General features: G+C 38.1%; 1 protein-coding gene across 1 annotated transcript in view; it reads left to right on the top strand.

Moving 5' to 3' along the window:
- The window catches only part of LOC116265352 (uncharacterized), a 41,663-nt gene that overhangs the window by 6,000 nt on the left and 11,544 nt on the right, over nt 1-24,119 (top strand). Inside the window, exons 2-9 of the mRNA XM_031645914.2 lie at nt 4,527-5,663; nt 6,004-6,119; nt 8,367-8,575; nt 9,754-9,873; nt 20,776-20,904; nt 20,978-21,103; nt 23,478-23,533; nt 23,645-23,744. Coding sequence (XP_031501774.1) covers nt 4,825-5,663; nt 6,004-6,119; nt 8,367-8,575; nt 9,754-9,873; nt 20,776-20,904; nt 20,978-21,103; nt 23,478-23,533; nt 23,645-23,744 — 1,695 coding nt within the window. The 5' untranslated portion in view covers nt 4,527-4,824. The remainder of the gene's footprint in view (nt 1-4,526; nt 5,664-6,003; nt 6,120-8,366; nt 8,576-9,753; nt 9,874-20,775; nt 20,905-20,977; nt 21,104-23,477; nt 23,534-23,644; nt 23,745-24,119) is intronic.

Genomic DNA, 24,119 nt, shown 5'->3' with positions numbered 1-24,119 from the left:
CATACACAACCAAAAACACGAGGAGGAAGAGGAAATGGTGGACGACTGCCAGGAAGCAACGAGTGGGGAGTCCGACCATTCAAAACACGACTGGGCATGCGGTTAATAAGATAGGCACTAGTAAGAACTGCATCACCCCAATAGTGTTTAGGAAGATTTCTCTGAAACAAAAGAGCCCTGGTGACATTAAGAAGTTGACGATTTTTCCTTTCAGCTACCCCATTTTGAGGGGGGGTGTAACTACAGGATGTCTCGTGAACAATCCCCCGTTGTCTAAGAAACTCCTCAACAGGCCGACACATGTACTCACGGGCATTATCGGACCTGAAAGTTTTAACATTCGCACCATACTGGGTATGCACAAGAAGAATAAATGTCTCGATGATTCGAGGAACCTCGCTGCGGTCTTTTAACAAGTATATAAATGTAGCACGAGAGAAATCATCAATGAAAGTGATAAAATACTGGAAACCTTGACGGGTATGAATGCCCGAAGGTCCCCATACATCAGAGTGAATCAGAGAAAAAGCTTCATTAGCACAACTAGAAGAAAGAGGGTACGAAGCCCTCACATGTTTGGCAAACTGACAAACATCACAAGAAATGGAAGACACATCAAAGGAGGAACACAAGTCTGGAAACAAATGTTTCAAAATCCCAAAAGGTAAATGCCCAAAACGTTCATGCCAGTACATAAAAGACTGAAGACAATCTTCTCTTCTCTTATCTGTCTTGCGGATCGCTGTCAACAGAGCAGTAGCCACACGTATGGGAAGACGATATAATCCATCAGAAGCTAAACCAATCCCAATCCTCTTCCCTGTCACCAAGTCCTGCAAAACACAACGATCGGCAGAGAATATAAGTTCACAATTCAATTCTTTAGTAAGTCTACTGACTGATAAGAGATTTAAAGGAAACTGGGGAACATGTAAAGCGCCCTGCACATGAAATTTGTCCAACAAGGACAGAGTGCCTTCGCCTGCCACACAGGTAGAGGAACCATCTGCAAGAGAAACACGTTCCCTTCCCGAGGACAACTTATACTCATGAAACAATTTTGGATTACCTGTCATGTGATGAGTAGCACCACTATCGACAATCCATTCCCCCACAGAAGAGTTACCTTGATTGCCAATAGCTGCAAGAGCATGATTAGCTGTAGTTCCCTCTGAGGTCTCAGTCTTGTTGACATCGAGCCTGCCCAAATAAGCCCTTAGTTCACGAAGCTGGTCAGCAGAAATGGAGACTTTTTCTCCACTAGAGGCTTGCACCTCAGACACGGGCGTTCTCCCAGTCAAAGATCTCCCTCTGTTCCCCTTCTTTTCTGGATGAAGATCCCAGCAATAATCCACAGTGTGACCTGTCTTCTTGCAGTGAGTGCACCGGCGAAGAGACCTAGATGGGCCGCCAGGACCACGACTCACGAGAGCAGATCTCTCGTTATAGGGCACAAGTTCCCTCTTCCCTTCTTTTGTAACAAGCCTTCGCTGTTCTTCCGCTTCAACACAGGAGTACACATCTTCAATACTGGACACCTCCCCTGAATTCAAAATCTGACTTCGAACACCTTCAAACTCATCATTTAAACCTGCTAAAAATAGGAACACCCTGTTTTCCCATTCATGAGCAACATAGAGCGCCTGATCATGGGGACAATGCCAAGGAATATCAGAATGATAGTCAAGCTCTTCCCACTTGGCTTTCAAAGCCCCATAGTACTCTGCAACAGACGAGGTCCCTTGTCGAATGCCATAGACTGTCTTCATTACTTGGTAAGTACGAATTGCGGTCTTCTTTTGGCCATACATTTGCTCGAGGACCACCCACATGTCTCTAGCAGTCTTCTTCCGAAGGATAAGGGGCTGAATATCGGCGGAAACGGAATTGACAATCCAAGTTTTCACTTGATTATCCTCAAGAAACCAAGTATGCCACACATCACTTGTTCTTGCTGGTTCGGGGTTGCTCCCATCAATATAGGCCATGCGACCACGGCCAGCAATCCCCATGGTCATAGCAGGCGACCACGAGAAATAATTATCCTTGGTGAGGCGAAGAGTGATGACCTGCATGGGAACATTCTCCGTTCTAAAAGCCCCTATTTCAGTGGGATTGGTGTTGACGGTTGACGAGGAAGAGGCTGCCATAATCACAGACCAGTAGGCAGCAAGGGCAGCAAGAAGCAATCACACGATACAACACCAAAAAACGGACAGAGAGCAGGAAACGGAACCAGGCAAAGCGGCGCGGCGCTGGGCGGGAACAGACCAGGCAGTCGGCGCGGCGCTGGGCGGAAACAGACCAGGCAGAGCGGCACGGCGCCGGAAAAGGACACGGCGTTGGGCGGAAAAAGACCGCCGCTGGACAGGTCGTCGTTTGGGCAGGCCGACGCTGGGCGGAAGCGACAGAACGGGAACGCCGCTGGGCAGGCCGACGCTGGGCGGAAGCGGCTGCGCTAATCAGGGCGTCGCTAGGCCGGTTGTCGCTAGGCGGAGACGGCGGAATCCTGATCGGCGTTGATCAGGGCGGCGCTGGGCGGAGACGGCGGCGGGACGACAGACGACGCTCGGGCACGAGCGTCGGGCACGGGCGAGACGATGAACAGTGCCGGGCGATTCTCCTCTAACACGGGCAAAAGACAACCAGAAACGCCGGAACTTCACGGCTCTGATACCATGTAGAGATACGAACAAGAAGAAGAGGAAGAGAAGCAATGATCACGATGTAACGTGGAAAACCCTCAACACGAGGGAGAAAAAACCACGAATGAGGAGGAGTTGGTGCCCACTAGCAGCCAGACTCTCTCTCTCTTAAGATTATCATTAACACTTAAGGATTAGGGTTACATGACTTAAGTAGAGCCCAAAACGGGCTACAAGGCGGGTCGGGTATGGATCCGGACCCGAAACCCACAATCTATCAACAATGTTAAATTGTGTTGTAATATAATTTGTTATTCCTGTTATATGTATTGTAATACGTGTTATATGTATATACTGTTATGTACAGTTTGTTACACCTGTTATATAATATTTTATGAACCTATTATATATATATATATATATATAATATTGTTAGCCCATTATATAATATGTAGTATTGTGATACCTGTTATATGTATATGTTAGTATGTTTATGTACTTATAAGTTATATGTATTGTTACTGTTGTGTACTTATATGTATACTATTAAGTATTAAGTACAGATGGGTTAAAGCCTTCTTGCAGATTTACATTCTTTCTTCTAGAGATTAGATTTAGGTTTTTTCTTTTTCTTATATTAGATTCATTTAATGAGTAATGTTAAACTTCTTCTATTGATTTTGCATATTCACTGAAGTAAACAATTAAATTTTGATTGTTTAAGTTGATTATGCTTGTTATATTACTACTCTCCACAATTCAAATATTAGTAATAGTTAATCAGAATACCTTGAAATATTAACATAACTAATAAAACTTAAAAAAAAATTGGTTGCCTTTTTTGCCTAGGCCCGGGCGCTAGGCACTGCCTGGGCGCCTTGACAACATAGCAGAAATGGGGATAGATATGTATATTTTTAATAGTGTACACATAATAAAGTGTGTGATACGTTAAAGGTCATTACTTTCCACCCTGATAAGTCACCAGTAACTTAATATCAGCAACATTGCTTTTCTGTTACTTTGGAAGTAGCTGCTTCAGCTTCAGCCACTGGAATTTTTGATATCCTTTTCTCTTTCTCATCGAACAAATAGCATATTCTTCTTGAAATCTTCACACAGGGATTTGATTAATGATGAAGAAAGAGAACTCTTAGATCGGTTCTCCAATTTTTCTTTTTTCTGACAGGCAATATCATTTGCTTCACATAGGTTATTTAGGACAAATGACATGATCCAAGTAAGTCAAATTGTTTCTTATGAAATCCAGCAAGAAACTATGAATTTTTCTGTGTTATCCATGTATGTATCATGACAATTGTGCAAAGTGGCTGCCATGGATATGTCTAGCATCTCTTTTCTCTGCACACCTTTATCTTGATGCTATTAGAGTATGAATGTATGATGTAGAACTGTAGAAGAATGTTGGCATTCAATATAATTACTAGATACTGGTGTCCTATGATCTGTATTCATTTAGAATTCTATAGAATGACTTTTCATTCAATCTAAGAAGGAAAGTGAACATCAGAATGGCTGCTGCAATTTACATACTTTATTGACTACAAGATTGTGGATATTTTTGGCATTATGAATCATGTTGATCTGTTGTATATCTGACAATAGAATACTTTTGTCATGTTAAGTATTTTGTGATGCTGCTCTTTCCTTTTCATGTGACGGTGAGACAGCAATTGTTATAATGATTAACTTTAGCAGATTCCTTATTGATTCTCTCAAGTATATAGTGAGGATTGGCTCAGGAACGATCTCCCTTTTAGATTTTCTCATGTCACATTCTATTACACATATTTTGTGACAAAGTAATTTGGTCTTGATGAACAAGATGCTGATCTTTATAATCTTTTGGTCTACTTGCAGATTATATTTTATTTATATTACTGCTAAATAGTGAACCTGATTCTTGAAGTAGAAGGTGCATGGACCACCATCCAGTTCTCTAGGTTGTGCCAGTATACCTACACATGGTTTTGAGGTTGTGCCAATCAATAATTTGAAGGTTGATACAGTGGCTTCCATTATCTGGCAATTTCACATTCTGACAGATGCTTTGGTTTATTTATCAAGTTTTATGTGGCGATCTGAGACCTTGGTTGTCTAAAAGGGAAATGCATTTGAGGAAATAATTTTTATTAGATTAAGTATCCCCTGTACGGGGATGCATCCAACATATATACATGAATATATCTGTTACAGCTTTCTATTAATAGCTGCAATAGTGCCATCACTTGTCCTTTCTTCACAAAGACCTGTCTCTTTGGCTTTTGTCCCTTATGTTGTGCCTGAGAACTTGACCATTTCTGGCTTGAGCTACAACAGATACAAAAGTTTGGCAGCTTTTACCCTCTGGCGCAATGTTTCCTCTTGTGAGGTTGACTTGAATGGTGTGGGTTCCTTGAACAAAGTATGCCTGCTAAACACAAGCATAACATTGAACAATGATCTGCATATTTCTGGAACGGGTGACCTAGTGATCTCTCCACATGTTTCAATCTCTTGTCGTATACCTGATTGTCTAGTGACTATCAATATGTTTGGCAGTGTTATTCTTGGAGAAGATTCATCCATCATTGCAGGTTCTGTAATTGTTAATGCCTCTAACTTAAGCATAGGTGATCATGCCAGTATAAGTACCAGCTCCTTGGGTGGACAGCCTCCTTCGCAGACTAGTGGCACACCACTTGGCTTGGATGGAGCAGGTGGTGGCCATGGTGGTAGGGGTGCTTTCTGTCTTAAAGGTAACAAAAAGAAGCAGGAAGATGTCTGGGGAGGAGACGTATATGGCTGGTCCACTCTTTCTGAGCCATGGAATTATGGAAGTAAAGGTGGTACAACTTCTAGTGAACGACAACTGGGAGGAAACGGCGGAGGTAGAATCCTAATAAGGGTGAAGGATCTTCTATACCTAAATGGGACTTTCACTGCTGAAGGTGGTGGAGGAGGAATGGTGGGTGGTGGTGGTTCAGGGGGCAGTATCATTGTACACTCTCTAAGACTGTAAGTTCTAAACATTTCAGCTTGATCTTGTATTTCCTTTTGATTTTTTTGGCTTCCATAAGTGAATATTGTTGTTTATGTCACATATACATATTTGTTATTTGGAAGGGATTTTCTTGTCAACTTTTTTAGCCAGAGCTTCAGTATTTACTTCTACTATATCCTTTAGCTTTCCATTGATTGCTGTCATACTTTATATTCTATGTCCGGTAATGCAGGTGTACCATAGAAATAGGTTCTGGTTGGATTGAGAAAATTTCTAATTAGCCCATAGGTAGAACCATATCTCCAGTTACCTTATGATAGTTGATTGGCCTAATTTGTGTGATCATCGTAACAGGAAAGGAAATGGTGCCATTAGTGCTGCTGGTGGCACAGGTTGGGGAGGTGGTGGTGGTGGAAGAATATCTTTGGACTGCTACAGCATTCAAGAAGATGTGAAGATCAGTGCTCATGGTGTGTGCAAAGTATGCTGCTAGAATTGTTTCTGTTCTATGATGCTTTCAGTTTTTTTGCTTTACATGATATTAATACTTTTCTCCATAACCCTGTGGTTATTTTGGAAAGGTGAATCTTATTAAACAAATGTACAAGCTGACTTGTGGAGGTGATTTTACTCCAACTGTGGCTTTTTCTTGCTTTCTCCTTTGTTTCACAGAAGTTAGGAATGAGAAAATGAATAATTTGGATAATGAGAAATGGAATTGCAAGTGAAAGTGAAAAAGAGATGTAATATCCTTAATGTAATATGGAGATCACTCAAATGATTTGTCATATACTACATGGATGATAATAATCATAATTATTTATGGCATAGATGTAGAAAGGAAGAAGCTATATATACTCAAAGTACATATATGCATGGCCCTTGTTGTGCCTAAGTCATTGATAATATAGTATTGGTTTTAAGGTAGGCTCCAAATACAGGCTCCAACTTGAACATGGAACTTGTCATTTAGTTGCAACAGTAGCAATGAGCTTGGTCTGACATTGTATTTAACCTGGCTTCTCTTAAATGGAACCGGATTAGGAGGTTTCTCTATTTGGGTTGAGTACCCTCTTCAACAATAACATGCCACCAGCTCAAAGAAGTGAGTCTCATTGTCACTTGATGGGGCTCACCTGCACATGACCATATACTTTATGTGAGGGGAGACTGGACCCCAATGATACACCCGTTTCAAGGCAGAGAGAAGTTGTAAGTGCACTAAATGTTTCATTCTTCATCGATTTATTCAGGCACCAAGGCAAGGATTGGGGATTATAAATGTGAGTTCAGAAAATATTTTTTTTCTATAGAAAATCAAAATTCAGATCTAAGACAATCAAATTCAGCCATAGTAATTGGTGGATTGTAACACTATGAGAAGTTTAGTCCTGTATATAAGATTGTTAAATATTTTGGGGGACTTCTAAGAGAGCTGACTAGATAGTTAAGGTCCTATTTCTTAATCTTTTAGTGGGCAAGTTGGGCAGGAGTTTGGTATGAGAGCGGGTCGAATTGTTATAGTGGTATCAGAGCTAGTTTAACATTCGAACCTAAGGTATAAAACATGAAAATATGTGTGCTTAAAGGAGGTTGAATTATAATGCCCCATCGTGAGAAGTTTAGTCCTGTTTTGAAGATTGTGAGGAATGTTCTAGGGCTTATAAAGGAGGTTATTAAATAATTGATTATTCTAATTTCTAACCTTTTGAAGTTGGAATTGAAGCTGCTAAGGGATAGGTTGGGATTTGCCCGACCAAGAGCCTGAACTTGGTGTGGGAGTGGGTGGGGTTGTTAGTGATATACTCTATGAAATATTCACTATATTACATAAATGATGCATATACTAGTGATGTTGTAGCGAGCATATAGCTAAAAATTTGCATAATACATATATGTCACTATACATATTATATATAATAATATAACACATCAATGTTACAACAAATTAAATACACTATTATTACAATGTGAAAAATTAAGTTGTCAAGTCCAGGTTGAGTCACCAACTTGGCGCAAAGACTCACAAGTCAATTCACTAAAAGTCCCACTTGGTTTAACATCTTGATTCATATGTTTAATTTAGTGTCATAGATATCACGAGATTTTCAAAAATCTCATGATATTTACTAGAAAATCAAATAAAACAAAAAAATCAGGAAAAAATTGCCAAAATTTGAAAATTTATCCAAAAATAAAAATCTCGCGATTGTATTGCGATCTTTTCAAGATTTTTCCCGAGATTTTAATATTTCAAAATTTTTAAATGTTTTTTAATTATTTTTTTTTAAATTGTCGAGATTTCCCAAGTGTTTCCAAATTAGTCCAACTTTGTACCTTTCTGGCATGAACCATATAGATAAGAGAGGTCGCATTTATCAGAGAAAGAACAACTTTACCAAAAAATACCTGAGAAAAACTTCACCTAGATTTTCCCGAGAACGATATTTGTGACAAGGGTTTAATTTATACAAATGATGAAAGGAAATGATCACATGTGGCTATTTTTGGATCTCCAATTGCTTATACACTTTATGAAGAAAAACTTTTATTCCTTTGGGTTGCATTTTCATCCGTGGTTGCAGAGACCACATGTTGGCAAACCATTAATTTTGGAAATTTTGATTGTTGTGAGATGATTATGCCTTCTGCCTTCGTGTACTGCAGCTGATGTGTTTAACCTGTGTTTCCCATCACCATTGTTTTTCCTCTTTTAGGTGGTAAAAGCCTTGGCTGCCCTGAAAATGCTGGAGCTGCAGGCACTATATTCGATTCAAAACTATTGAGTCTCAGAGTAAGCAATAACAATGTCTCAACTCAGACAGAAACACCTCTGCTGGATTTTCCAACTAGCCCTATATGGTCCAATGTCTTTGTAGAAAGCCGTGCAAAGGTTGTTGTTCCTTTGCGTTGGACAAGGGTGCAGGTGAATTTCGTTCTCTGTACGGTTCCTTCTGTTTTTTTTTCTTTTCCACTTTGTCCATATGGGATATGGTATCAAGCATTATATATGGATGCAGTCTAAATTATGTATCTGATTTTAGTTTTTGATTCATTGCCTTGTCATTTTACTTATAAACTTTGACTTTTAATTTGTCATCTTCATGGATATGGACACTAGGGATTTAGAAGAATAGCATAGCTGGAAAAGAGAAAACTAATAATGTGTCACACAATACCTAACTTGCACCAAGACAAAATTATTTTGCAGTGATTTGAATTGGAGAATAACTAGTATACTGATGGGTGAACTTGAGGAACATTTTCTAAGTAAGAAACAAAAACTCTTGCATGTATCAAAGCTATCTACATCATCACATGAAAAACATAAAATAAAAAGGAGCAACCTGTTAGCTTAAATTTTGGATGTCTTGCTGGTGTCCATTGCATAAGATGAGTTAGATGTTAGGTATTGCAATCAATAGATCTCATTTGGAGTACTCTAATTTACAGCTAAGTTACTGAGGTTTCTAATCCTTCACCAGCCCAACAAGCTTTTGAAGTTCACCTTCTGATATCTTGATAACCATAGCTTCTTTCTGCTGACAACTAAGATTGTTATTTTTACCTTCCAAAGCAAAGTTTGCTTCAGTGTTGTGTTACTGTGAAGTACTTTAATATATATTTAATTTTGGGTCTTTTCAACTTGTACGGTTATGTTTGCAGTTTTGCTTAAGATTTTGCATTCACTTGTTTGTACATGGGATCTACTACTTCAACATGGTGGTCTATTACTTAAAGAAACTTTTCCCTTTTCTGTATTTTCATTAATTAATGAATATATAACTTCCATGATATGTAGTTATCATTGAGCTATGTTTATTGTTCCATTCATATAACAAGGATATCTTTTTCTTAGAGCGCAACTTGGACTTGCTTTATTGCTTAGTGGCCTTTTACCCACCTGCACCTGTGCCTAGACTTCCGTGGATGCTACTTCTCATTACTATGACCACCTATTCTTGCCTTAATTCATTAAGAGATGAGGCTATGATATATATCCTAAGTTTGTAATCTTGTATTTGAGAAATACGAGAGACAGGACCTGATACTAAGTATTCTTGACATTTTCAGCTGACATTGTCCTTTCATTTTTTTTTGAAGGTGAGGGGCCAAATAAGGCTTCTTAATGAAGGCTGCTTGAGTTTCGGGTTAGCTGATTATCCATTTTCAGAGTTCGAGCTGGTTGCTGAAGAGTTACTATTGAGTGACTCCTCTATAAAGGCATGCAATATTTAGAAATTGTTTTGCTGTGAATGTATTATTATAGTAGGTGAAGCATGTAAAGTATTCTACCTTTTCTATTATGCCTTGTGCTTGTGCATGTATTATGGTAACTCTTTTGTGGATTTTTTAGTTGGAAATCCTGCGACAAGTAAATGATGGAACTTCCAAATATTTTATTAGTTGCAATACATGGTGAATCTGTGTTACAGAAATTATTTGACATTTTTGCTTCTCTGTTTGTGTTAGCACTGAACTTCAAAGTATGCTTTGATTGATTCGGAGAACTTCATCCTCCTTGCTAAGGGGTTGGGTGCATGACCTTCAAGCTGTAGCCTTGCTTGAGATATATTTGCACCAAAATCATGTGTTACATGGGTGTGGGTTCTATATATATATATATATATATGTATGTATGTATGTATGTATGTAGAGAATATATATGTATATATGTGTGTGTGTGTGTGTAAATTAAGTTTGTAAATACATTTATAAACGATGTGTAACTGAACATGAGTATAATATCAATAACTGACGGCTTCACCAATGCTGCAGCTTTGTTGCACTCGTACTCAAGTTGTGGCAAGTTCACTAAGGTGTGGTTTTCTATTTGGCAAGCCTGGTGTGACGTAGGCCAAACCCCATTCAGTTTTCTGGACATCTTGTTATTGCAAATAAAAGGGATAACAAGAGAATAAAAACCTTTTTATTGATATCAAATGGTGAGTAAAATACGTGAATGCATTTCAATGTACAATTTCCAGAATTGGTAGCATATGACCAAACATATCTTGAGCTTCAAAAGATAGAAAGAATGGCTTAAATCTTGTGATTTCAATTTCTTAAATCAATCAGTACAAATGCAATAAAATGTTAAACTCATTCGATTAGCTGTAGGTGATCAAATGAAGGTTTTAAATCTCATTCGTAGTCTTACAAACTTGTGATTTCAATCTCTTAAATCATTAAATATAAATGTAACATGTTTAACTTCTTGGATTAACTATAATTGATGAAATGAATGGCTTAAATCTCATTCCTATTCACATGAACTTATGATTTCCATTCCTTAAATCAATCAATGTAGATGTAAGAACAATTGTGTTCATATGAACTTGTGATTTCAATCCACCCCTTAAATTAGGTAATATAGATGTAACAAGAAGTTATACTCATTCGATTAGCTATAAGTATCAAATAACAAGTTCAACTCATTGGACTAACTATAAGGGAGTAAATGAACGGTTAAATCTCATTGGCATTCAAACGAACTTATGATTTCAATCATTTAAATCGTTCGATATAGAAATAACAAGTTTAAATCTTTGAATTCACTACAAAAGATCAAATGAATGTCTTCAATCCCATTTGTAGTTACGCAAATTTGTGGTCTTACCCCTAAGCCGAACAATATGAATGAAACAATAAGTTGATCCCACTTGATTAACTATAAGGGAGCAAATGAATGACTTAAATCTCATTCATATTTATATGAACTTGTTGTTTCAATCCCTTTAATCATTCAGTATAAACGTAACAACGTGTTTAACTAATTGCATTAACTATAAGGGATCAAATGAATGCTTAAATCTCATTCGTATTCATTCAAACTTGTGATTTCAATTTCTTAAATCAATCAGTACAATGTTAAACTCATTCGATTAACTATAGGTGATCAAATGAAGGTTTGAAATCTCATTCATAGTCTTACAAACTTGTGGTTTCAATCCCTTAAATCATTAAATATAAATGTAACATGTTTAACTCGTTGGATTTACTATAAGTGATGAAATGAATGACTTAAACAATTGTGTTCATATGAACTTGTGATTTCAATCCACCTGTTAAATAAGGTAATGTAGATGTCAGTATGTTAACTGTCGCTCTACCTAAGAAGAAGAAGAATGACTTAAATCCCATTCCTGTTCACATGAACTTATGATTTCCATTCTTTAAATCAATCAATGTAGATGTAAGAACAATTGAAACTCATTGGATTAACTATAAGGGATCCTATGTCACCAAGGTGCGGGGTGCGGGTGCCGGCGCCGACACGGCACATTTCAAAAAATTTAGGTGCGGCGGTGCGGCGAGGGTATTTATTATTATTATTATTATTAATTTATTATAATCATAATAATATTATGTATATAATATATATGACTGAAAATTATCATAAACCACAAAATTATTCAATAACAAGATCAAAATTACAATTTGCTAGTCATGATATCATTATCATCAGTTCAACATTCAACAAAAAATTCACAAAATAAGAGTTCATACGGTCATAATCCACATGATACTCTACCTGTAACCAGCTATAGTAAAAACATACATTTCAACCTCCCATTGATTCTTTGGGCTCCTAAAAAGGATTTTTTAATTTTTCCTTCAAAACTTGATGCATTTCAGTCATCGGTTTTGAATTAAGTCTTGATTCACATAGAATACCAGCAATGCAAAAGTTGATCCCCGCTAAACTAGGTGTGCAGACAACATCTGGAGGCCCCTAGGGCTGATATTTTCAAAGAAAAAAAAAAGATGAAAGAAATAAAAAACGTAACTAGATTATGGGTGGAGATGGTTGTATCAAATGTATAGCCCTTAAGAGATCGTAGTTAATCAAAGGCAGCATTTTTTATTCCAACATTGTGGATCAATTCTGAAATGAAAATGCTGGAATCAAGATTCCATCGACCGTGCTCTGCTCCCTCGTGCCCCACCTTTTCCCAACCCTCACCCACGATGCCCTAACACGCCTTTTTCCTCCATCCCTGCCGTTAGCTATCTTCTCTCTTTGTCCTTCATCCCCACCAGCAGTGAAGTGCAGCTGATCGGGAGTTTTCAACTCTTCAACAACAGGTTGCAGCAGGTATGTGAAGATCTTTTCTGCCCTTGCTCTCTCTCTCACTCGCTTTGTCAAGGGATTGAGGAGGGATGGCGTTTTCTTTGCACAGATAGAGAGAGAGGCCAGCTCCACCCAATACGACGTATGGAAGATAGAGGAAGAAGAAGAAGGGACGAGAGTGGAAGAGAGACGAAGGTCGAAGAAAAGGGGAGAAGAAGAGGCAGGCGAGCGGGCGAGCTTTGTTAAAAACTTAAAAAAAAAACCTTAAAAATTGGACCAAAGTAGTCTTGTGGCTGGTGCACATTTGACCGCACCCGACTCAGGTCAAACGCGAGTCGGGTGCGAGTCGAAAAAGGACGATTTTAACCGGGTGTGGACCGCACCCGACTCTTGTTTGACTCATTTGGGTGCGCACAGGAGGCACACCAACACCCACACCCGCATCGCGTCGACACGGGTGCGAGGCCAAAAATGGCGCACCCTGGTATCATAGAAGGGATCAAATGAATGCTCAAATCCCAATTGTGTTCACATGAACTTGTGATTTCAATCTACCACTTATGTAATGTAACATAGATATAACGACAAGTTATACTCATTCGATTAACTATAAGTATCAAATAACAAGTTCAACTCATTAGATTTACTATAATAAGGGAACGTGAAAAACGGGAAACAGGAACAAACAGGAAATTTGGACTCAAAAGGGAAGAGGGGCCGCAATTGCACAATACCACTGAAGGATTGCCAATGGATAATGAAACCCAATGTTGCAAAGGCGAACACACTCAGGCTTCGCGTCTCTCTCTGCTTGCAGCAAAGGGCAATTCAGAAGTTTGCACAAAGCAAAAAAATGCTGAAAAGATCAATGCCTGGTAAGGGGCTCAGTGGTATCAATTTATACACAACGAATGATGGTACAATAATTCAGCGAATAAATTCGCCTGCAAAAGTAGCACGCACTGAGCGATGCTTTAAAAAAGAAAACAGTGACAAGATAAACTTTACAAGATTCGTCACTACAATGATCAAAAGAAGACAAAGATGACTCATGACTAAGACTTCTGCTTTCGGTGCAATGATTAGAAGACGACAGATGACTCATTGGGTTGCTTTTGGCTCTGAATATATTCTTGTCGGAGTTTTGTCATCATTCTTTTTTTGTTTCACTACTTTCCGCCTCAAATTCCAATATTCGTCGCACAACAAATTCATGGTGGAGGCAGAAACCTTTAGTCTGGACATGACAGTTCTAACATTTGTGCATCTCCTTTGTGATTTTTTCTAGTGTTGTGCAGCCTTCTTCAAACTTCTTTGTTTTTGGGATATTCTTATACATGAGTTCTTCATCTTGGAAGATTGCGACTTCGGAATAATCAACAAAATTGATTCTTTGCATTTTTCGGCACAGTGCTTCTTTCCACTTTGGACCTGCAATAAAATTAAAAAATTCCCTAGATACATTGTTAGCATATAATTGCCTTTTGTAGAGGATTAGATTGTCCAATACAGCTTCGTCAATGGCCCATAATAAAAGTTCTGTTTCGAATGAGGTCCATTTTAGGTTATTGACAATGCATGTAATTCTTCCTGCAGCTGTGTAGTAAAAATCTAGATTTGGATAGCGACCTTCTGCAGCGTCTGCAAATTCTAGATAAAGTTTTCTAATCTTTTAACAAACATTCCATCTTTGCTCCGGTGTGTGTACTAGACAGTCTTCCCATTGTCTGCCAGTTGATCTCATCATCTTACATTCTCGGGTGAGAGCATCCGGTAACGAATGATGTACCTCTTTTACCAGATCAATTGTGAAATCATACTGGGATAGCAGAAATTGCCACCAGGCAAATCTTTATAATTTTGAACTGCTGGTAATTTTTTTCTTGAGTAGTACGGACAGGTTTTGTGAATCCGTTTTGAGTATGAATTTTTCGCCAATCAAGTAAAGGTGAAATTTTTCCAACCCTCTGATTTCTGCAAAGATTTCCTTTTCTGCAGGCCAATAATTGATTTCATTAGTTCTGAATTGCTCGCTGGTATAAAAGCATACATTTTCTTGGTTGCCATCTCTCTTTAGCAGAACGGTTGCCAATGTGTCACTTGATGCATCTGTAGATAGGACATAGGGCCCGACAAAGGCAAGTTCGAGCTCTGACAGTCTTCCTTTAATGAGATCAGTGCTTCTGTAGCCGCTTTATTCCATTCATATGGCTCATGATGCATGACCTTGCGGATTGCATGTGTTTTCTGTGATAGATTTTGAATATAGTTTCCGACATAATTGAAGCGTCCAAGGAACCTTTGGCACTATAGCTTGTCTTCGAGCTGATTTGAAAATTGCTCGATTTTTTTCAGCACATGGTTTTGCATGGTTATTTTTCCTTCTTTGAGCTTGATGCCGAGACACTCAATTTCTCGTTTGGCCAGTTGGAATTTTTCTTCTGTTTTGGACAGCCCGATGCCATGCTTATCGCAAATTTCTACGAAAATTGTGAGATGATACAAATGCTCATCTACGATTCTACAGTTTCTGAGACTATCAAAAAATCATCAATATAGTTAATGATAAAATCATAGCCCTTGAAAATTTCATCCATTCGTCGTTGGAACTGTGATGGTGCATTTTTTAGTCCAAATGGCATAACCAGCCATTCGTACAAGCCATTAGGAATGTAGAAAGTCGTTTTGTGTATGTCTTCTTTGGCAATCTTAATCTGATGATAACTAGACTTGCAACCAAATTTAGAGAAAATTTTGCCTTGAGCCGCCCTCTGTATCAGGACTTCTTTGTTCGGTAAAGGCCATTTTATATCTACAGTCACGCTGTTCAGAGGAATGTAATTAATTATCATTCTCATTTTTCCTCTTTTGATTTCAGCAGGATTTCTAACTATGAAGCTTGCGCTTGCATAGTGTGATTCGGACTTTCGAATCAGACCTTTTTCTTCCAATTCCTGTATTTGAGATATAATCTCTTTTGTGTCGAGTTCAGTACCCACGATAGGTCTGCTTTGTACATAAATGTTGTGCACTGTTGGTATATGTGTTGTAGGGGAGTCCTTGTCCCAAAACTGTAACAGATGTTCAACACAACAAGACTTTAATCGTTCTACCACCTGTGTGAATTCATGCAAGCAGTCTATTCTTTGTCCTCGTAAAATATTTATGGCCTTAATGGCCTTGATCCTTTCGACTTCTTCTTCAAATTCAAGCTCATGCTCCATGATTTGAAGTAAAGTTATGTTTTTGTTTCTGTCCTCTTTGTTTCGTTTTTTGTTTTGCATTCTTTTGAAAGAGGCAGACAACTTGGAACGACTTGTTGTTCCTTTCCGATTCTGAACATAATACAGTCCCTGCATATGGTATAGGGGCCTATTTCATTCAATGTTACGGACCCTAATCCAATGTCATGTCTGGCATCATCGATCTGTACTTAATTCGCCCGCCGAAAGAAGGGGCATTATGCAAATAAATGCCCAAACAGGGCTCCTCGCCAAATCAAGATGATGTTTGAAGTCACAGAAATCGAAAAAGACTGGGATCTGATAGAAAATGAGGCAGAATTTGAAGCATGCCTCAAAAATAAAAATGTGTTCTATCTAGAAAGTGAAGAAGAAGATGATGAAACAATAAGCGTCCTTACAGAATCATCGTCAGCAGGACACATTTGCATGGTAGCAAAAACATGAAAAGAAGTCATGATCTGAACAGAATCTGAATCAGAACCTGACGAGTTAGAATGCAAAAGCAAATTTTACAACAATTTTGCATCAACCAGCCCCAATGAGATTATTCATAGTAACAACAGTGAAAAGAACACTGACTCAAACAACTCAACTTCAGCAGAATCAGGTTCAGAAAATGACAAAGTATACTCCGAGGATGAAGTCCCAATAGCCCCAAAACAACAAGAGAAATGGGCGGTCTCAGAAAAGGTTGCGAAGGCAATACAGGAAAAAGGTACAACTCCTATCAATTTCTGGAATTTTACACCAAAAATTAGCCTAAAAAATTCTGAGATCAAACAGATAAAAAAGATGTCCTTATCTAATCTTTTCGTAATTATCCCAGTTCAAATAGTTGCGAATAAAAAAGAAAAATGGAAAAAAGGACAAGCCTTCATCGACACTGGTGCAAATATAAATTTTTTCAAAAAAGAGATAATTAGCGACTGACTATATTATCCCGAAGGAACCAGAGTTGAAACAATGAGCGAAGAAAGAAGGCTTCATAATTTTGCCTTAAATGTCCCGGTTAAAATAGGAGAAAAAACGATCACTACAAATTTTGTACAGATCGATGATGCCGGACATGACATCGGATTAGGGTCCATAACATTGGATGAAATAGGCCCCTATACCATATGCAGGGACTGTATTGTGTTCAGAATCGGAAAGGAACAACAAGTCGTTCCAAGGTTGTCTGCCTCTTTCAAAAGAATGCAAAACAAAAAAAGAAACAAAGAGGGCAGAAACGAAAACATGACTTTACTTCAAATCATGAAGCATGAGCTTGAATTTGAAGAAGTAGTAGAAAGGATCAAGGCCATTAAGGCCATAAATATTTTACGAGGACAAAGAATAGACTGCTTGCATGAATTCACACAGGTGGTAGAACGATTAAAGTCCTGTTGTGTTGAACATCTGTTACAGTTTTGGGACAAGGACTCCCCTACAACACATATACCAACAGTGCACAACATTCCTGTACAAAGCAGACCTATCGTGGGTACTGAACTCGACACAAAAGAGATTATATCTCAAATACAGGAATTGGAAGAAAAAGGCCTGATTCGAAAGTCCGAATCATACTATGCAAGCGCAAGCTTCATAGTTAGAAATCCTGCTGAAATCAAAAGAGGAAAAATGAGAATGATAATTAATTACATTCCTCTAAACAGCGTGACTGTAGATATAAAATGGCCTTTACCGAACAAAGAAGTCCTGATACAGAGGGCGGCTCAAGGCAAAATTTTCTCTAAATTTGGTTGCAAGTCTAGTTATCACCAGATTAAGATTGCCAAAGAAGACATACACAAAACGACTTTCTACATTCCTAATGGCTTGTACGAATGGCTGGTTATGCCATTTGGACTAAAAAATGCACCATCACAGTTCCAACGACGAATGGATGAAATTTTCAAGGGCTATGATTTTATCATTAACTATATTGATGATTTTTTGATAGTCTCAGAAACTGTAGAATCGTAGATGAGCATTTGTATCATCTCACAATTTTCGTAGAAATTTGCGATAAGCATGGCATCGGGCTGTCCAAAACAGAAGAAAAATTCCAACTGGCCAAACGAGAAATTGAGTGTCTCGGCATCAAGCTCAAAGAAGGAAAAATAACCATGCAAGACCATGTGCTGAAAAAAATCGAGCAATTTTCAAATCAGCTCGAAGACAAGCTATAGTGCCAAAGGTTCCTTGGACGCTTCAATTATGTCGGAAACTATATTAAAAATCTATCACAGAAAACACATGCAATCCGCAAGGTCATGCATCATGAGCCATATGAATGGAATAAAGCGGCTACAGAAGCAGTGATCTCATTAAAGGAAGACTGCCAGAGCTCGAACCTGCCTTTGTCGGGCCCTATGTTCTACCCACAGATGCATCAAGTGACACATGGGCAGCCGCTCTGCTAAAGAAAGACGACAACCAAGAAAATGTATGCTTTTATACTAGCGGACAATTCAAAACTAATGAAATCAATTATTGGCCTGCAGAAAAGAAAATCCTTGCAACAATCAGAGGGTTGGAAAAATTTCACCCTTACTTGATTGGCGAAAAATTCATACTCACAACGGATTCACAAAACCTATCCGTACTACTCAAGAGAAAAATTACCAGCAGTCCAAAATTACAAAGATTTGCCTGGTGGCAATTTCTGCTATCCCAGTATGATTTCACAATTAATCTGGTAAAAGAGGTACATCATTCGTTACCGGATGCTCTCGCCCGAGAATGTAAGATGATGAGATCAACTGGTAGACAATGGGAAGACTGGCTAGTAGACACACCAAAGCAAAGATGGAATGTTTGTCAAAAGATTAGAAAACTTTATCCAGAATTTGTAGATGCTGCAGAAGGTCGCTATCTAAATCTGGATTTTTACTACACAGCTGCAGGAAGAATTACTTGCATTGTCAATAACCTAAAATGGACCTCATTCGAAACAGAAATTTTATTATGGGCCATTGAAAAAGCTATATTGGACAATCTAATCCTCCACAGAAGGCAATTATATGCTAACAACGTATCTAGAGAATTTTTTAATTTTATTGCAGGTCCAAAGTGGGAAGAAGCACTGTGCCGAAAAATGCAGAGAATCAATTTTGTTGGTTATCTAGAAGTCGCAATCTTCCAAGATGAAGAACTCTTGTATAAGAATATCCCAAAAACAAAGGAGTTTGAAGAAAGCTGCACGACACTAGAAAAAATCACAAAGGAGATGCGCAAATGTCAAGAACTGTCGTGTCCAAACTAAAGGTTTCTGCCTCCACCATGAATTTGCTGTGTGACGAATATTGGAATCCATGGCGAAAAACAGTAAAACAAAAGAAGAATGATGACAAAACTCCGACAAGAATATATTCAGAGCCAAAAGCAACCCAATGAGTCATCTGTCGTCTTCTGATCATTGCACCGAAAGCAGAAGCCTTAGTCATGAGTAATCTTTGTCTTCTTTTGATCATTGTAGTGACAAATCTTGTAAAGCTTATCTTGTCACTGTTTTCTTTTTTAAGGCATCGCTCAGTGTGTGCTACTTTTGCAGGCGAATTTATTCGCTGAATTATTGTACCATCATTCGTTGTGTATAAATTGATACCACCGAGCCCCTTACCAGGCATCGGTCTTTTGAGCATTTTCTTGCCTTGTGCAAACTTCTGAATTTCCATTTGCTACGAGCAGAGAGAGACGCGAAGTCTGAGTGTGTTCGCCTTTGCAACATTGGGTTTCATTATCCATTGGCAATCCTTCAGTGGTATTGTGCAACCGCGGCCCCTCTTCCCTTTTGAGTCCAAATTTCCTGTCCTTTCCTGTTTCCCGTTTTTCACGTCCCTTTCCCTTCCCAATTTCCTGTCCGTTCCTGTTTCCCGTTTTTCACGTTCTTCTTCTTCTTCTTCTTCAAAGAGAAAAAAGCCCAGACTGCGTTATTTCATTAATTTGCAAGGTGTTGGTGGTTGCGTGTACTGGACGAAACCTTTGTCACATGGACATGGAATATAGGCTGCTGCATGCAACCTGACTAGGGTATAGGTGTCGGTGCAAAACTTAGCTGGTCATTGAGTTTAGTGTTTTATATACTTCAGACCCTAATTCAATTACGTCACTACTTTTTTATACATATATATAAGCTTCTTCTAGGTGTGCATGTACTCTTGCATCCACGTTTTTAAAAAATGTTGTACCTATTATAAACATTTATGTGACAGGAATGAACATTTACGCAGTGATGATTTGGTTCAGTCCACGTTTTGGGTTTTCTCCTTTCATTTCATCTTTAAATAATGGACAAGATGGAAAGAAATCAGGTTAATTGTTGAGATCAAGTGATTGCAAAAGTTGTCTTGTGCACCTTTCATTTTCCTTACATTCGGTGGCAGGGTGAGTAGTGATCAGGAATGCTATTTATGGCTTGTTAACAACTAATATTCTGCAAAACTTATCCATGTTTCACCACATGAAGGTCTTTGGTGCACTCTGTGTATCTATAAAGATGTTACTCATGTGGAACTCTTAAAATATTGAACCTGCATCAATGCATCAATACCCATGGGACAAAGGAATGAACATTCGAGCAGTGATAGTTGGTTCAGTCCCATCTTTGGGTTTTCTGTCTATTACATGTTTCACCTTCAATTAATGATGGACAAGATGGAAGACATTGGGTTAATTATTGAGATAAAGTGATTGCAAATGTTGTCTTGTACACCCTTTGTATTTGGTAACAGAGTGAGCAAGGATGGTGGATCAAGAATGCTATTTATGGTTTGTTAACCGCTAACTTTTTAGCAACACTTATACATCTTTTACTGCATGAAGGTGTATGGAGCATTCCGTGTGTCTATAAAGATGCTACTTATGTGGAATTCACAAATTCAAATTGATGGTGGCGGAGATGCTGCAGTTGCTGTTTCTGTGCTTGAAGTTAGGAATCTTATTGTCCTCAGGGTATGGTAGATTCGAGTTTTCATGATATTATTGTTTGATTTTGACTTGATATCGTTATATCTTTTGTTAACAGGAAAACTCTGTAATCAGTTCGAGTGCAAACCTAGGAGTATATGGACAAGGCCTTCTCAAATTGTCTGGGCATGGTGATGCAATTAAAAGCCAACAGCTTTTCTTGTATCTTTTTTACAACATAGATGTAAGCATTTCAGACAATATAGCACCCATTCCTATATATCTTTTACTGGTTCCTGTTTTCATCTCAAAATTTTCTTGTCGGATTAAAGAGGGCCTTGATGAAGGATGTTTGTGCCATAATATTTACTAATGGACAAAGTCATCTACTTCATGACATCCTCTACTTCTTGTCTCTGGAATTTATCTCCTCTTTCCAAATTTCCCTCTTTTAGAAGAGCTACAAAAAAACTCTGGGTGTGTCCTTTTGTTGTTTTAATTTTAAATTCTGTGGTTAAATTGTTTCTTTAAATAATTATTGGTGAATGTTATTATTCTATTCTCAAAATGGAATTCTTTTATGTCTGTAACTTGCAAATTTATTAGTTTCTTTAAATAATTATGGGTGAATGTTATTATTCTATTCTCAAAATGGAATTCTTTTATGTCTGTAACTTGCAAATTTATTAGTAAACATCGAAGTTGGTGTCTTGAACCTTATGTAGTATGCATGCCCATGCTAGTTTTCGATCATCTAAGTTTCTAATAAATATCAGCTATTCATGTACCATTTTTTTCTTCTAAAAGAAACATCCATCCCCTGAAAAGTGTTTCTAAAACTTCTGGATCAATCTCACAAGGAAGACTTGTTTGATGGGTAAAAAGATAAAAAAAATGATTTTATTGTTTTTGCTTTTTCCTTTTGCCTTCACTAATAAGTAATAACCTTATTTACACATGTGCAATGCTGTGGTGGGTGATGTCACTTTCTTATCATCAAGCATTGCACCTAGAGAATGCTTCTTGCCTCTGGGTAAAGATGGAGGATATGATCTTAACCATTTTATTGAAGATCTAGATATCCTCCATGGAGAACTAAAGATTGTTCTGGTTTGGTCATCATTATTAAAGAGTCCGCTTGATTTAAGAGTTAAAAGCATGCCCAGGCACCTTCTTAGGGCCGTCTGGACAGATTTTCTTGACTAGGCTGGGCCATCTACGTGCCAAGTGAAAAAGTGTCATCAAATTATTTGTTTTTCAATTTTCTTCTTTTTTTTTTTCAAATCTTCTGCTTTTACCTTTCTTTATTGTTTTCTTCTTCTCATTCTTCTTCTTCTTCTTCTTCTTCTTCTTCTTCTTCTTCTTCTTCTTCCTTTTTTTCTTTCATTTACTGTTCTTGGCCTGTAGGAGCAACCTAATCCCTTTTGAAGGTCCGTCACCTAGTGCTTGTCATTGCTTTGCCACTTGACAATAAACATCTATTCTTGCTTGCCTCTGGTTGATGATGTCCAGCTTCTTGTTATGATGGAAATGTATATGGCTTTGTAAAGAAACCATTATCCTTTTATTTTTATATCCACAAGCAGGTTCCATGATGCTACTAAGAAAATAATTTGATGTTTCTGACCTTTCTCCATGCTATAATGGCAGTCCTCAGATGTTCCAGAATATTCTCTGGATAGGAATGTTCGCACTAAACATTTGAAGTGTAACCCCTTAACTGAACAACACACGTTGTATGTCTTGCCTAAATATATACAGCTGCAGATAGAAAAGAGCTTATATGCCCTTGCTGATCCCTTTTTTGTCCATATCTGCTGAGGTGGCAGTTGAAGGGCCTGATTAATACACGTCACATATAAACAAATACTTCAAGTGCAATAAGGGGTTGACTTATGCTGACTTGGAGCAGGGTTAATTTGCCCATTTACTTGAAGTCAAATGCACGCAAGTGGCAACTCTGTTAAAGAAACCCCTATTTGGCTGTCTAGAGTCAATCGGTTCTAGTCAATATAGAGGAAATAAAAGAAGAAAATAAGAACAGGCAGGTTGGCCTCTCTCATATCCCATACCCCAGTCTACATGTTGAAAGATAAAAAAGGAATCCTTAAGAACAGAGAAGAAACTTTGTTTGAGCTGCCTACTTGCTCCACCATAGAGATCTTTGGTGCAACTCACCTGCATAATTGCTTTGATGTATTAGACTTGTTTTTGGCTGTACACATTTTATGCCTCATAGATCACAAACATTACAAGAGACTATAACAGATATTACAGTGATACATGTTGAAGGATGTGTTCTCATTTTGGTATATAACACATGGATGACAAAGAAAAGGTTACAAGGCATTTTTTGGTAAATATCTGGATGCCCATAGATTCGACATCCAATTTTCATCCTTTCTAGGAACCGAGTTGGCATATTTTATGGTATCTTCTCCTTTTTTCGTGTGCATCCTCATGACAAGGTCTCTTTTGGGAATTGATTGGCTAATTCTTGTACAAGCATGTCTTTTTTTCTTATTTTCCTGCATTAGAATCTTCTTTGCTTATGTGTTTACAATCTCCGGTAGTTTGGTCTATTGTGTTCCTCCCCACTTGACCGTTTTGTTGTACAGGTTGGGCCAGGTTCCTCGTTACGAGCACCATCAAATAACCAAAATGGAAGCACTTTGTACGTATACATTTTCCAGGCACCTACTATGAGCATGTGAAAGATACTAATTTACGTTAATATGTTGTTTGGTTTGAAATTTGAACCCAATGTGAGGACCATTTACTGCAGGGCTGTAAAATCATATTGTGAAAGTCAATCCTGCCCTGCAGAGCTCGTCTCTCCTCCAGAAGATTGCCATGTGAACACCTCTTTGTCTTTCACTCTCCAAGTAAGGGATTTTTTTTTGTTTGCCTTTTCTGAGGAGCCTGCCCTTCTAGTTTCCTTCTTGATCGTACATACAATTTTATTTTATTCAATCGGGTCTAAGGAAAAATCAGGTTCACATATTTTTATAACGTTTATTTATGCACCTTCATTTTTTGGGTTTTCAGTTGAGCTCTTGTTGATTCTCTTAGGGGGCATTTGATGGACATAGGTAAATATCTGGCAACAAAATTTTAAGTGTATAAACAGTCTACATGATCACAAGAAGCAAATCCTGAAATGGGTAAGAAGAGACACAACTAATAGCAACATGTTACAAGAATCCAATTGTGCTGTATTAAACAAAGAATCAACCCGATAACAAAGAAATAACTGTGTT

The sequence above is a fragment of the Nymphaea colorata genome, chromosome 12 (assembly GCF_008831285.2).
Source record: "Nymphaea colorata isolate Beijing-Zhang1983 chromosome 12, ASM883128v2, whole genome shotgun sequence".
NCBI lineage: Eukaryota > Viridiplantae > Streptophyta > Magnoliopsida > Nymphaeales > Nymphaeaceae > Nymphaea > Nymphaea colorata.
The sequence above is the reverse complement of the archived record's forward strand: the minus strand, read 5'-3'. Positions and strand labels throughout refer to the sequence as shown.